The following is a 14,307-nucleotide window of genomic DNA, read 5'->3' as shown; positions in this document are numbered from 1 at the left end:
AATTCACCAAGGATGAGCGTCTGACTTAATATAAAGTCTGGCCACTAAACCTTGTGTGGTCCTTCACTGCCAAGGGCTTCCGAGCAGGCAGGGCTCATCTGAAGAGGCCAAGTCACAAATAGTTCAGCTCCATCTTTTTAAAACCTTTGCTTCAATCCCTTTATCCCCATTTCCTTGGGGATAAAAATGTCACCAGTTGGAGTTCTCTGAGGCTTGCAGCAAGTGCAAGGAGAGTATCAGAGAGTATGAAAAAATGCAAGACTTTTCTTGAAGTTCCCATCGTGGCGCAGCGGAAACGAATCTGACTAGGAACCATGAGGTTGCGGGTTCGATCCCTGGCCTTACTGAGTGGGGTTAAGGATCCCGTGTTGCCGTGAACTGTGGTGTAGGTTGTAGACACGGCTCGGATCTGGCATTGCTGTGGCTCTGACATAGGCCAGCAGCAACAGCTCCGATTAGACCCATAGCCTGGGAGCCTCCATATGCTGCAGGTGTGGCCCTAAAAAGACAAAAAAAAAAAAAAAAAAAAAAAAGCAAGACTTTTCTGTCTTATTAAACTACCCAGGGGATGCTTGAGTTTTCCATGGGAGGAATGAGACTGTTTCTCCTCATTTGCTGAAGGAAGAGCAAAGCAAGGTAGCTGTCTCCTCTGCTCACCCCTATCAGGAGCCTCAGCATTTGGTGCAGTGCTATGTCTTGTAGTTCCCAGAGGCTGCGTGAGGGCTTGGGGGGCCCTGGACACCCCCACCCGTGGGTCACAATCCTGCCTCCACTGCTACCACTCTTCACTCAGGGCACTTCACCTTTCTGAGCTTGTTTCTTCCTGATCCTGCATCTTTTCTGTGTGACCTTGGGAAAGCTAGTTCTTCTCTCCCAGCCTCAGTTTCCTCCCCTAAAAAGTGGTACCTGTTAATTGGCATTTTCTGTTGCAAAAATAGAAGGTATTAGTTTCTTATGGCTGCTGTAACAGATTACCATAAACTTGGTGGCTGAACACAAGAAAATTGTTATCTAACACTTCTGGAGGTCAGAAGTCAAGGTGTTGGCATGGCCCTTTCCAAAAGCTCTAGGGGAGAATCTGGTTTTTGTTTGTTTGTTTGTTTGTTTTTTTCCTAGTCCTGTGTGTCTCTCTTGCTTGCTTTCTCCCTCCCCAACCTCCTAGCACCAAATCTTCAATGATTGACTCGGTTTGAAACAGGCGTGCACCCTGGTTCAATCAGCTGTGAACAGGAGTTAGGTTTACACAGCACAAAATGGCTGCTGTGGCCAAGCCATTGCTGTCATCCCAGGCAGGTGGGGGAGCATCTGCTGTAGTCTGATGAGCCCTCCCCTGGGGCGTGGCGAGTACCCAGGGGGGCCTGACACAGAGGAGGAGCTAGGCAGAGGGGACAGGTCTCCCCCTCTGTGCCCACTGTCATGCCCCCCTCCTCCCACTTTTGCCCACAGGCCACAGAGGAGCGCTTGAAGAAGGAATCCAGCCACAGCCTCCAGATCCAGCACCAAGCACATCGGCTGGAGCTGCAGGCCTTGGAGGAGAAGGCACGGCAAGAGCTCCAGGGGGCTCTGGAGAGGATGCAGGCTCAGCAGGCGCTGCTGCTAGGTACGCAGCCAGCCATGCACAGGCCAGGGCCCATGTGCAGAAACGAGGGGCAGCTGAGGGATATGGGGCAGGTCACTCTCAGCCTCATTTTCCTTTTCTGCAAAACAGAGTTGCACTTGTGCCTACATCATAGCGGGGTGGTATGCATTTGATGAGATTAATATAAAAGGCTTAGCTTGTAACATGAGCCCGGAGCGTGTATCATTATCACCATCATTGTCATGGTCACTGATCATAAGCCTGATCGCTGAGCCTTCCTGAGAGTTTTGTGACACGGCCTCAGACTCTTTTCTGTCCTGACAATGTCGGCAGACTTGGGGACTTAGGCTCCCAGGCTCTTACAGTTTCCTCTGCCTCCTTTCCCTGCCCCCATAGTATCCCCAGCACAAAACTCACCTCCTCTTCAGTTTCCATAGCAAAAAAAAACCTGTCACACGAAGCATTCTGGAAGTTTCCAGAGGCAGCCAAGATCTCCAGAGCCAAATTGCCTGGGCTTGCAGCCCAGCTCCGGTGCTCACTAGCTGTGTGACCTTGGGCAAGTTGCTTAACTGCTCTGACTCTGTTGCTCATCTGTGGAATGGAAATAGTCATAGTGTCCACCTCACTGGGCTGTTAGAATTATGCAGGTGCATAGGAAGTCCCTAGACTAGAGCCTGGGACCCAGTAAATGTTACGTGCATGTTCACCGTTACTGTTTCCGGGTATTCTCATACCACACGGCTGACGCTAGGGGCCTCTCTCCTATTTCGTAGGTCATCTCTCTCCCTCATTTTCTCCTTTACTCTCATCTTCTTTCTCCCTCTTCAGAGCAAGACAGGTGCCTTGCATTAAAGGTCATATTGGCCTTTAAAAACTTTTTTTAAACCCAGACAGGGCTCTCCTTAAGAGAATTCTGGGAAGAGCAGTTTCTTTAGTTCTGTAGGTGAATGCACTCTACCTGCTGCCTGGTTGAGTTTTCATTAGACGGTACGTCCTGCTCACTGCACATCAGCACGTCAGCCCTGCCCATTTCTGGAGGAAGTGGTGTAGGAAGCAGGAAAGAGAGAGAGAGAGAGCCACAGATGTCCCAGTTAGCAGCCCCCCTGGAATGGAGGTGGCCATGTGGGAAATGCCAAAGTGAGCAGCAGCTGAAGGAAACGCATCACACAAGATAAACTCCAGGTTGCACCACATGTTCAGGAATGAGACTCCTTGGGTTCATATCAGGCTGGACACCCCTGGAGATTCCAGCGCCCCACAGCTCCTGTCCCTGCTGTCCCTTCCCTGACCCCTCTGATCCCACAGCAGCTGGGTCCTTACCTGGATGAAAGATTTAGGAAGGCCCCTGGGGACATACTGGGGTGCTTTGTGGACTCTAGAATAATGATAGCAAATTGTAGACTTTGTGGGTGGCATTGGGAGCATGGACCATGACTGGGTGATGTTAGAAATTCCTGCTCCCACTTACTCCTATTCCACCGTCTGTGTGAGACACACCTGACCTGCAGTACAAGTCAGTGTGTGAGGGGCAAGGAGAGCGAGTGTCCACCAGATTGCCTGACAAACTGGGTTGGGGACTCAGACATGCTGGATGTATAGGTGGATGGGCAGGTGGGTAGATGGATGGATGGGTGTGTAGATGCATAAATGGATAGATGGATGGGCGGGCAAATGGATAGATGGGTGGCTAGGTAAGTGGACAGGTGTGTAGATGAGTGGAAAGATGGATGGATGTGTGCATGATGGATGCATGGGTGGATGGGTGTATAGATGGATGGATCGATGGATCGAGGGATCAGTGGATTGCTGGATGGATAGATGGGTAGATAGGTGGATATGTAGATGGATGGATGGATGAATGGATGGGTGGATGAACAGATGTGTAAATGGATGGGTGTGTAGATGGTGGATGAATGGATGGTTGAATGGGTGGACAGATGGTGGGAAAGTATGAGAAGCACGAGGCAGGTAATGAATGGACCTTCTGTACATGCTTTGCTAAAGGGTTTTATTACACACATTTCTGTGATAAAGGATTTCAGAAATTGGGTTATGTTTGGACTTTTTTAAATAAGAAGCTGTAGAAATTACTCTATTAAAATCCTAGAGAGGCAGGAAGATGATCACGTAAATTTTTCAACATGGTAGCATCAGAATACATGAAGTTGTATATGTGCTTCAATACTTTCCCTTTCAGAGAAGCTTAAAAACTTTATGGGAAATCTTTTACAACTGATACACTTTCACAATATCATTAATTCCCAGTCTAAGCATCATTTATTTATTTTACAAATAGACGTTGAGTACTTGCTCCGTATTAAGGCCTGTACTGGGTATCTTATGGCTTATAGGATTATTGGAACAATGTTTCAAAAGTAATTTGCAGTAGATAAAATATAAAGTCTCAGAAGTCCATAATAGAAAACCAAGTATCACATTTACTAGCACTTGAAAATCACCCTCTCTTTAAAAATTAATAGCTCACTGAATAGTGTCTATCAGAAAATATTCTTTTTGAAATGATTGTTTTCTTTGCCTTTTGAGCACATACTGGGAAGTGTTACACTCTCAGAAATCACCTACCTTTCTCAGAGGTGAAATTGGAGTTTCTGGCTGCCCCGGTCCCTGAGTTGCAGAGAGCATGTACATTTCTCCTGGGTGGCTTTCATCACGATACCGCTGGGATGATGTGCCATCTCCAGGTGCCACAGTCCAGCCTGGACCTCACATCCATGAGCGGGAGAACCTATGAATGTTTTATCTCCATACAAGTTGGCATAAGTGTCAACATTTCCGATGTGACAACCACACCCCTAGAAGAGGCCACTGGGTCATTTGTTAATTCCCTGTTCTTCTTGGTTTTCTGATTTGGTGCCGAGGCTGGGCGTTGCCCTAGGGTTCAGCTCTGGGTTCAGGATGGCCCACCCTGATCTGCCACCCATCGTAACCAAGGCAACAGTGGCTAAGCAGGTGGTCCCCTGGGGAGTGTCGAATCCCGATCTGTTGCCTCCTAGCTGTGTGGCTCTGGGCTGCTTACTCAGCCTCTCTGAAGCTCTGTTCCCTCATGTAAAGTAGGAGGGATAATACTGGGGGGGGGGGTGGTTGTAGGGCTTAAGTGAGAACAGTGTTCAAGGGTTTAGCACATTCGGTGCCCTCTACATGGTATTGTTGCTACTGTTCTCTTGCCATAAGTAAGTTCGGGGAGGTGGAACCAGTGCCTTCGGCAGCTAGAGACGTTGGTCCCTGCAGAAGAGATGTTAGCCTCACCGTGCCCCTGACCTTCCTCTGCTCTTCCTTCTGCAGAGTCCCTGAGGCAGGAGCTGTCAGAGCAGCGGGCTGCCTGCTCTGAGCACCAGAAAGACTTGGAGATGCTGCAGGCTGAGCGGAGGGCCCCAGGCAGCATGGGCAGGTGGCAGGCCATCACCCAGGATCCAGGGGACAGCGAGGGCCACACCACCGGAGAGGTCAGCGCCCCTACCCTGCCCAGGCCACACCCTTCTCGGAGCATCATGGAGTGGCTCCGACTGCTCACTCACTCCCTGTCTGAAGTGGGGAGACCCTCTTCTGCCACAGGCTTGGGGGTACCTTGATGAGCCTGCAGGCTCCCATCTTTGAAAAGCAAAAACAAGTTTTAAGGGCAGCATCTTATTTTTCTGTGGAAGGGGACAGAGAATCTCTCTGCCATGAATGCCAGGCCCACCTGAGGGTTGTGGACGAGATGACATCTGGTCATCCACGTGCCAGCCCTCACCTCTGCCTCACTGGAGGGAAGCCCTGAACCCTCCAGGAGGAACCGCCAGGCCTTGGGTCTATCACCTGCAGAGAAGGCGTGTAGCCCAAGGAGGATCAGCCCCAGGCCGCAGGAGTGGAAGGGTGGGCAATAGAAGGATGCTTTCCCAAGGATGTTCTATCTGCTGGGATCCCCCGAGGAGCTCCCTGCAATAATCCTCAAATCTGTGCCAGCCAAGGATGCAGGGGGATGCTTTTATTCTGCAGCTTCTCTCTCCCATTGTCAAGAGTGGCTCTACGGGACCTTACCCGTGCTCTTGTGGGTCCTGCATGTGTGAGTGGCAGGTAGTGCCCCAGGGCGTCCCACACCACACAGATGCCAGGGCCAACCTGCTCCCTGTGCAAAACTGTTTCCTCTTTGTGTGGAATGAACACATGCACAGAGAGCTTCAGACACGTTTGTGTGGACTTGCAAACTGCTTCATTCACTGATCAGGGATTAACCCTGACCCCATTTAAATAAATCAATCTTTGAATTTCTGTCTGAACCATTGACGTTCAGGGATCATTCAGGGCAGAGCAAGCATTCATTTGGCACCTACTGAATCCCAGCCACTCTCCTAGGTGCTGTAGGATCGGGAAGATGAAGAGGAGAGGGCTCTTTCCTGGAACAGGTCCTGGACTGGTGGAGGAAACAAGCATTGCGTCTAACCTCAACGCAGACAGGACCTGACTCTCAGAGAAGGGGAAGCTCGTGTCTTCTCCTCTGAGGGGTCGAGAAGGTGTCAGTGAGGCAGGAATGATTGGGTGTGGAGGGCACCGTAGCTAAAGAGCCAGGCAAGGACAAATGTGGGCAGTGGATTATAGCTAGGAGCCTCAGTCAGCTAGAACGATTTCTCAGAAGACATAGGAGTTCCCGTTGTGTCTTACCAGTAAGGAACGCCCGCTAGTGTCCATGAGGATGCAGCTTTGATCCCTGGCCTCGCTCAGTAGGTTAAGGATCCGGCATTGCCATGAACTGTGGTGTAGATCGTAGACGAGGCTTGGGACCTGGTGTTGCTGTGGCTGTGGTGTAGGCCGGCAACTGCAGCTCTGATTGGACCCCTAGCCTAGGAATCTCCATATGCTGCAGGTGCGGCCTTAGAAAAGGCAAAAAAAAAAAAAAAGAAGTGGTGTTGGGATGTACCCCGACTCACTGTTCAGCCAATATTCACTCTCCCCTTCCTCCGCCCTGTGTGGTGCTGCGGACTGAGCTGGGTCGCCCCAAGTTCACACACTGAAGCCCTCATCATCACTGTGATGGAATTTGGAAACGAGACCTTTGGGGGTAATTAGGTTATGGGGGTGAGGCCCTCACAGTGAGATGAGTGTCCTTGTAAATAAGAGACACAGAGACCTTCCCCTCATCACTCCACACAGGTGGAGTGTTGGGCTTGTTTTGAGCCACATTCTTGGCTCATCAGCATACTTAGACTCTTTGCAGGCTGGGTTTTGTCAGCTCTCAAAGCAGAAAACTTTAAGAGACTAAATGTGGGCTCTAGAATCAGGAGCCTGATTTGGGCTCCAGGCTGGCTGAGCACCAGCTGGGACGTGGCTGCGGCACGTCTGTGGCCCTTGTCTGCCATTGTACCCCCTGCAAACGGCTCTTGTGACTGCTTTCTCCCCAGGAAGGAGGCTGCCCGGGCCAGGAAGCTCCCCCCAAAGGCAAGGGCGCCGTGGAACAGGAGCCTGGCGACGGATGTGGCCTCTGGGAGGAGAACTCCCAGCTCAAGGAGGCCGTGCAGCGGCTGCAGGCGGAGGTGGAGCAGCACCAGCAGGAGGCGCTGCAGCTCCGCGACCAGCGCAGGTGGAGCTTCCCTTCCTCCGTCCCTTGCTCCCTCCCTCCCTCCACTGCTCCTAGGTGAGCCTCTGGGATCTAAGATTGGGTCGCTCTCTCAGCATCTCCCCAAAGAAAAGACGTTACTCCTTTGACCCATGGAAAGTGTCAGTGGTCTAGGAATTCTGGATCTCAAAACAGCAGAGGATGTGCCGTGAAATAGACAGGTCACGCTATTAATGTACGGATCAGGGACCTTATGGTCTCAAAACTAATGATGACAAAAGTATCCTCAAAACCAGCCTTAGGGAGACAGTGCAGTGGAATAGTTCAAGACTCTCAAACTCTTAACTAGCCGTGTGACCTTGGGCACTAACCAACCTCTCCAAGACTGCGCCCTTACCCATAAAAAGTAGAAGTCATGGCCTGCTCTCAGGGCTGTTATAAAATACAATGAAACATACACTCGGTAAATTGTGGTGGTAACTCTTTTATTTCCTAATCCAGGTTGAACAGCCCGTGATCAGTCCTGAATTCAGAGCTTTTTTTTCCATTGCTGGGAGGTTCATAACTACAAATTGAATTTTATTAATACATAAAGGACTTTTCAGGTTATCGTCTTGTTTCTTCTTGAGTGAGCATGGGTAGTTTGTCTCCTGGAGGCACCTGTCCATTTCATCTCAGTGTTGGAATGTCCCAGGCCCCGGCATGAAGGTCAAGTGAAAGCAGGTCTGAGGCTCAGCTGAGAAACAGCCATGAGCCCACCCTGGCCAAGGTGGTCCCTCTCCAGGAGAAGGATAACGTCCACCAAAATATGCATGTACTTTCTGAGGGTGTCAGACTCCTGAGACTGGTCTGTGGATCCCTGTGTGCCCCACCCCAAGGTTAAGAAAAATGATAGCTGATGATTTAACACGTGCTTTGTGCCACGGGCTATTTTGGACATGGATGGACATGATTCATCCTTGTAGTAAGTCTGCAAGGTAGCCGCTCCTGTCGGATGGAGACACAGAGTTTGCTGATGTTCACACAGCTAGGAAGTGATGAGGGAGCCAAGGATGGACGCAGGCAGCCTGGCTCTAATCGCTCTTCTCCTAATCCCTCTCTCGCCCTGCCTCTCCACCCTGGACTGGTGGCCTCCCAGCTTTCGCGTCCCTGTGTTCAGTAATTCTGATAGAGAATCTCAGCCTCCAGGCCTTCTTGCCTGCCCCAAGTGGGCAGAGCGTTTTCTGGGACTCCTCTCCTGAGCTGTCCTCCACCCCTTCCCCCGGATGTCTGCCCTTTGTGCTCAGGTCTCCCCTTTGTGGAATGCTGGGGTGGGAGGTCCTGGGAAAGGCTCCCACAAGCTGGGTTTATCCTGGACCCCACAGCCCAGAGACTCCACCCCAGGTCTCTTTCCCACCGTGTCCTGACCTCAGATTCTGCAGACCCCCCAGCAGAGGGGGAGAAAACCCCAGTGCCCTAGAGGTTCAGTCCCTAGAGCCTGGGCAAGCCCAGCTGTGCTTTCATGCCCCCTACAGGCTCCTGGAGGAGGATCAGCAAGCCCAGCGGGCCCGGGAGCTGGAGCTGCTACGCCAGGAACACCGGAAGGAGATGCAGGCCATGGTGGCCGATTTCAGCAGTGCTCAAGCCCGGCTCCAGGCCCGGCTGGCTGCCCTGGAAACCGAGTGAGTGAGGCCTCGGCCCCAGGTTGGGAGGGACTGGTAGCTGTATCATTTTGTTAGGGGGACCACTTCATCCCAGTGTCCCCAGCACCCTCCAGTTTGAAAGCTGGAAGTGTTGAGTTCCAGGAAACCCATCAAGTCCCAGGAAATCTGAGATGGTTGGTCACCTGATGTTTTAGGAGACTGCATTCCCTTCTCAGGCAGGGCCCTGGGAATCTGTAAGGAAGGAGCACTGCCTCTTGGGCTTGGTTTGACCCCCATGCTCAGAAGAAATCAGAAAGATCAGGGCTATGGGTAGTTTTTTGTTTTGGGTTTTTTGTGTGTGTGTGGTTTTCTTCGGGGGGCGGGGGGTTGTTAGGGCTGCATCTACAGTGTATGGACGTTTCCAGGCTAGGGGTTGAATCGGAGCTGCAGCTGCTGCCCTATACCACAGCCACAGTGAGGCCAGATCTGAGCCGTGTCTTTGACTTACACCACAGCCATAGCAATGCCAGATCCAAGCCTCATCTGCGACCTATGCCACAGCTCACGGCAACACCAGATCAAATTTTTTCTTTTTTTTTTTCTTCATTTATCTTTTAGGGCTGCAGATGTGGCATATGAAGGTTCCCAGGCTAGGGTCAAATTAGAGCTGCAGCTGCTGGCCTATACCACAGCCGCAGTAATGCCAGATCTGAGTCGTGTCTTCGACCTATACCACAGCTCACGGCAACGCCAGATCCTTCACCCACTGATCAAGGCCAGGGATTGAACCTGCGTCCTCGTGGATAGTAGTCAGGTTCTTAACCGGCTGAGTCACAATGGGAACTCCATATCAGAGCTAGTTTTTAATGAGCATTTCCCTGTGTTAATTTGCACCATCTCACATTTCATCTTCATGGCAGTTTTTTAAAGTGGAAACTGTTATTGCCATGGACAGATAAAGAAACTAAGGGCCCCTCATGCGTATGTCCATGTGCTCATTTACTCATTCAACGACTATTAATTAAGGGCCTCCTGTGTGCCTTGTGCTGTTCCAGGCTCTGCAGTTACAGCATGAATTAAAGACTGCTCTCGTAGCACTCACAAATCCTAACTGGGGATTCTGACAAAGAAAGAAACAAATATTTAGCTTCATATCAGGTAGTGAAAGTGCTAGAAGGAAAACAGGACGGGCATCTAGAGAGTGCCAAGGATGGGCAAGGAGGTGACATTTTAACATAAAGAGATGAGGAAATGAGAGCCATCTGGAGGAAGAACGTTCCAAGCAGACAGAACAGCAAGCACAAGGGCCCTGGGGCTGGCTTTAGAGATGGCACAGCCAGAGGGCTTAAGTGGAGTGAGTGGGAGAGTGAATGGCAGAACCTGAGGTTGGTAAGGGAGCTGGGGGGATGGAGGAGGTGCCACACCTAGTGGGAAGGGGTTCAGGGGTGTTCGGATGGGATGCACTGGGAAGCCCTGGCGAGACTTTGAGCACAGGTCATATGGTCTGATTTACCTTTAAACGGTCGCTTCCCGCTGCTGAGAAGAGAAGGGGGGGGGGGGGTTGAATGGGGTTAGTGACAGGGAGACCAGGCCAAGCAGCACTAAGTAAATTTAAATGTTACCTGTCTGATCCCTCCCCCCCCCCTTCTTTTCCTTTTTAGGGCCACCCTGGTGGCACGTGGAGACTCCCAGGCTAGAGGTCAATTGGAGCTGCCTACCCCACAGCCACAGCAATACCAGATCCAAGCTGCATCTGCGACCTACACCACAGCTCAGGCAATGCTGAGTCTTTAACCCACTGAGCCAAGCCAGAGATCGAACCTGTGTCCTTAGTCAGATTCTAGTCAGATTTGTTTCCGCTGAGCCACGACAGGAACTCCACCTGTGTGACCCTTAACTTGTGCTCTTAAAATCTGTCCTCCACTGTCTCCAATACAAAGCAAATCCAAAATTCGAAGTGGAAGGTTTTACCGGCTCCCATCTAATGGGTACTTATCGTGTGCCAGGCATGCATTATCTCATGGAGTCCTCACAACCCCCCGGCTTCATGCCCATTTTAAAGAAGGAACTGAGGTTCAAGGGGGAAATGCTATGCCCAAGGTTACAGAGCTAGAAGAAGGCAGAGCTGGGATTAGAGCCCAGGTCATCTCGCCCCAAAGCTCTGGCTTCTTATCAACTCGTCAGTAGATCACCTGCAGCTCTCACCCTCTTTCTCCCCCATCCTCCGGAGGTTATTTTTCTCCAGCTTCACGCTGAAAGGGCTGTGGGTTCCGGCTGCCCTGCTGCTCTGTGAGGGAACTAGCCCATGCTGTCCTCTCAGCCTGCTGGCAGATGGCATGTGTCTGCATGAGCACAACGGGCTGGCCTCGGCGAGGGGTGGGGATATTTTCCTGCCGGGCCTCTTCTCCCAAACCTCCTGGTTCTTGAAGCCCCAGTGAACATCCATGTGCACACACAGACCTTTGGCGGTTGGGCCCTGCAGTCCGCTGGGGGAGTCGACAAAAGTCAGACTGGGAGTGTAGGTCCTGGCTCCACCTGGGGCTCTGCAGCCAACTCATTGGGTGGCCCTGGGCAAGCTCTCTGGGCCCCGGTTTCCCCTTTGATGGCCAGGGAGTGGCTGGCTGGGCCAAGCACACAGCAGCAGCCTCATCACGTCCGTCTTTTCTCCCTCCTTGGGGTTGCGCTTTTGCCGCACGGGGGCTAACGGATGCCTGCTTGAAACAGACTGAAAGATTCCGGAGAGAAGCCAGGGAAGGGGGCGTCCAGGCCGGAGGATGTTCAGCTCATAGGCCGATTGCAGACCCGCCTGAAGGAGAGGGAGGAGATCATCAAGCAGCTCACGGTGAGGCCGTCAGGGGCACTCAGCTTAGCCTGGCACGTCCCTGGTGCCTGAAGCTTTCATCCTGATAACTATAAAACCACCTTACTAAAGAGTCTTGGTTATTGTTTCCCTGTATAAAATTTAAAAAAAAAATGTACTCACTTAAAAAATATAACACAGGAAAGAAGGTGGCAAAAAAAAAAAAAAAAAAAAATCACTGTACTCCTAAGTCCCCCAGCATCTGCCTGGTGTTGGTACTGGTTTTTTTTTAACCTGCAAAATTTGGGAAAACCTAGAATGGCTTGTACCTCACATCCATGTCTCCTGACACTTTGACTGTTGTTTTAGGCTCTTGCCCAGCCTTCCTGTGCTCCATGCTTTGGCTGAAAGTTCTTTGTTAAGCCGGCTCCCAGGGTCTGACATTCAGCTCTGGGGACTTTGGGAGACACTCTTCATTGCCACTGACCTCCCCTCCCTCCCTGAGGCTTTTCTCATCTCTGATTTCTACCCCAGCACAGGCATTTTCCTTCAAGTCAAACCTGGGGCTGTGTGGTTAGGCTCACGTAGACTCAGTTGTATTGTTTTTTTTTTTTTCCCAGGAGGAGAGAAGATTTCATTACGCTGCGTTCCCCGGTGCAATGTCCCATCGGAATCGGTCTTTCTCTTTCAATCCTCACCCAGGGTATTTGACCCCTTCTATGAAGGTAAATTGGTTCTGCTGGTTTCAGTGCATTATATAATTCTGCTGGTTTTGTTTTCCTCAGAGATAATGGTAGTTTATTTATCAATTGGCTGGCATACATTTAGAGGAATATTCATTGAAAATAAGACCCACAGGAAATAGTCCAAAGTGTTAACAAACAGGATTTACATCTGATAGAAGGATTGACGGTTTTTTGTTTTTGTTTTGCTATTTTAGGGCTGCACCCGCAGCATATGGAGGTTCCCAGGCTAGGGGTCAAATCGGAGCTGTAGGTGCCAGCCTACACCACAGCCACAGCAACGCTGGATCCGAGCCGCGTCTGTGACCTACGCCACAGCTCATGGCAACACCGGATCCTTAACCCACTGAGCGAGGCAAAGGATTGAACCCGCATCCTCATGGATCCTAATCAAGTTCACTAACTGCTGAGCCACGAAGGGAACTCCAAAAGATTGAGTATTTTTAACTTTTATGAGCTTTTGCATTTTCCAAACTTTTTATAAATAATTGTGTTACTATTAATAATGTCTGTATCTGGGTGATAGGGAGGAGAGAAAGAAAAGCATGAATCCTTCACTTTTAAACTTTTTTTTCCTTTTATATGTTTGGAATGTACTGTTACAGTTGTTATTAATTATAACATAATTTATTACAGTTAAGAGTATCCAAATCCAAATCTCTCATCTGCTATCACAAAATCTTAAAAGTACTAAATATTTGTATTTTTGAAATAACTCATTGGACAATAAACCTGACTCAAGCAGAATTCATGTGAACTCTTATAATTCTTATCTCTCCCTCTTATCATGACAAAATGTAAGTTTTGCTCCAGAAATATTAATGTGTTTGAGGGCAGGATGGGCTCAGCTTCTGCTGGGGGGTGTTATATGGCCTTTTAAAATCTAAGGCAAGATTTTAAATTGAAAATTACATTTGTTGCCAGAAGTTTTGGATAAGAGATTATGAGCCTATGTGTTTTTTAGAGCACAAAGCAGATCAGAGGGAAAAAATGCTTTAAAAAAATAACGTGGAGTTCCCGTCGTGGCTCCGCAGTTAATGAACCCGACTACTAACCATGAGGTTGTGGGTTCGATCCCTGGCCTCTCTCAGTGGGTTAAGGATCCGGCATTGCTATGAGCTGTGGTGTAGGTCACAGACGTGGCTCTGATCTGGCATTGCTGTGGCTGTGGCGCTGGCTGGCAGCTACAGCTCATATTTGACCCCCAGCCTGGGAACCTCCACATGCTGCTGGTGTGGCCCTAAAAAGACAAAAAAAAAAAATTAAAAAATAACATGCAAGTATATAAATAAAATAATTGCCTCCTTGCTTATAGAGTTTGAATTGGACTGGCATTATCTACTTTTTTTTGTCTTTTTAGGGGTGCACATGCAGCATATGGAAGTTCCCAGGCTAGGGGTCAAATCCGAACTGTAGCTGCTAGCCTACGCCAGAGCCACAGTAACGCCAGATCCAAGCCTCGTCTGTGATCTACACCACAGCTCATGGCAATGCAGGATCCTTAACCCACTGAGCAAGACCAGAGGTCAAACTTGGTTCTCGTGGATATTAGTCGGGTTTGTTATTTTTTACACTAACACGTTTTTGGAGGTGGCACTAACAGGCCTATCCTTTAATACAAACAGAAAAAGAAGATGGAGGAAGTACCCAGCCGAGTGGTCAGCGTGCCAAACCTCGCTTCCTATGCCAAGAACTTTCTGAGTGGGGACCTGAGCTCCAGGATCAGCGCCCCTCCAATAACTAAGTCACCCAGCTTAGACCCAGGCCCCAGCTGTGGCCGGCCTTACAAACCTACTCCGTCTCTAGATGCGAAAACTGCCACAAGGTAGGCGGTCACAGCTGTGGTTCCATTTCCCATGGGTGGGAGGGGAAGTGGAATTCCTTTCTGGCACCTATTAAATACCTGGCATTTGGGCAGATGCCAAGAGTAACATTAACAAGCCCTGCCTTGGACAAATTACAGTCTAGTCCAAAAGGAAGATTAAGTAAAAGGGAAATAGGTCGTTCCTTAG

General features: G+C 50.0%; 1 protein-coding gene across 4 annotated transcripts in view; it reads left to right on the top strand.

Moving 5' to 3' along the window:
* FAM184B (family with sequence similarity 184 member B) overlaps positions 1-14,307 on the top strand; it is a 107,248-nt gene that overhangs the window by 89,746 nt on the left and 3,195 nt on the right. For 2 of the 4 annotated variants that reach the window (XR_014812185.1, XM_005674541.4), the window contains 7 exons: positions 1,447-1,600; positions 4,883-5,043; positions 6,976-7,154; positions 8,645-8,791; positions 11,477-11,594; positions 12,173-12,277; positions 13,921-14,120. Coding sequence is in view for 3 of the 4 variants with exons in the window: in XM_005674541.4 (XP_005674598.3) it covers positions 1,447-1,600; positions 4,883-5,043; positions 6,976-7,154; positions 8,645-8,791; positions 11,477-11,594; positions 12,173-12,277; positions 13,921-14,120 (1,064 nt within the window). In the remaining variant the exon portion in view is untranslated. Of the gene's footprint in view, positions 1-1,446; positions 1,601-4,882; positions 5,044-6,975; positions 7,209-8,644; positions 8,936-11,476; positions 11,595-12,172; positions 12,278-13,920; positions 14,121-14,307 lie in introns of those variants that run through there. The other 2 variants (XM_084971619.1, XM_084971620.1) reach the window with 2 other exon arrangements.

This window comes from Sus scrofa, chromosome 8 (genome assembly GCF_054392235.1).
Source record: "Sus scrofa isolate SSC_HxYL_T2T_F1_AM1 chromosome 8, Sscrofa_HxYL_maternal_Yorkshire_Landrace_v2.0, whole genome shotgun sequence".
NCBI classification, from domain to species: domain Eukaryota; kingdom Metazoa; phylum Chordata; class Mammalia; order Artiodactyla; family Suidae; genus Sus; species Sus scrofa.
The sequence above is the reverse complement of the archived record's forward strand: the minus strand, read 5'-3'. Positions and strand labels throughout refer to the sequence as shown.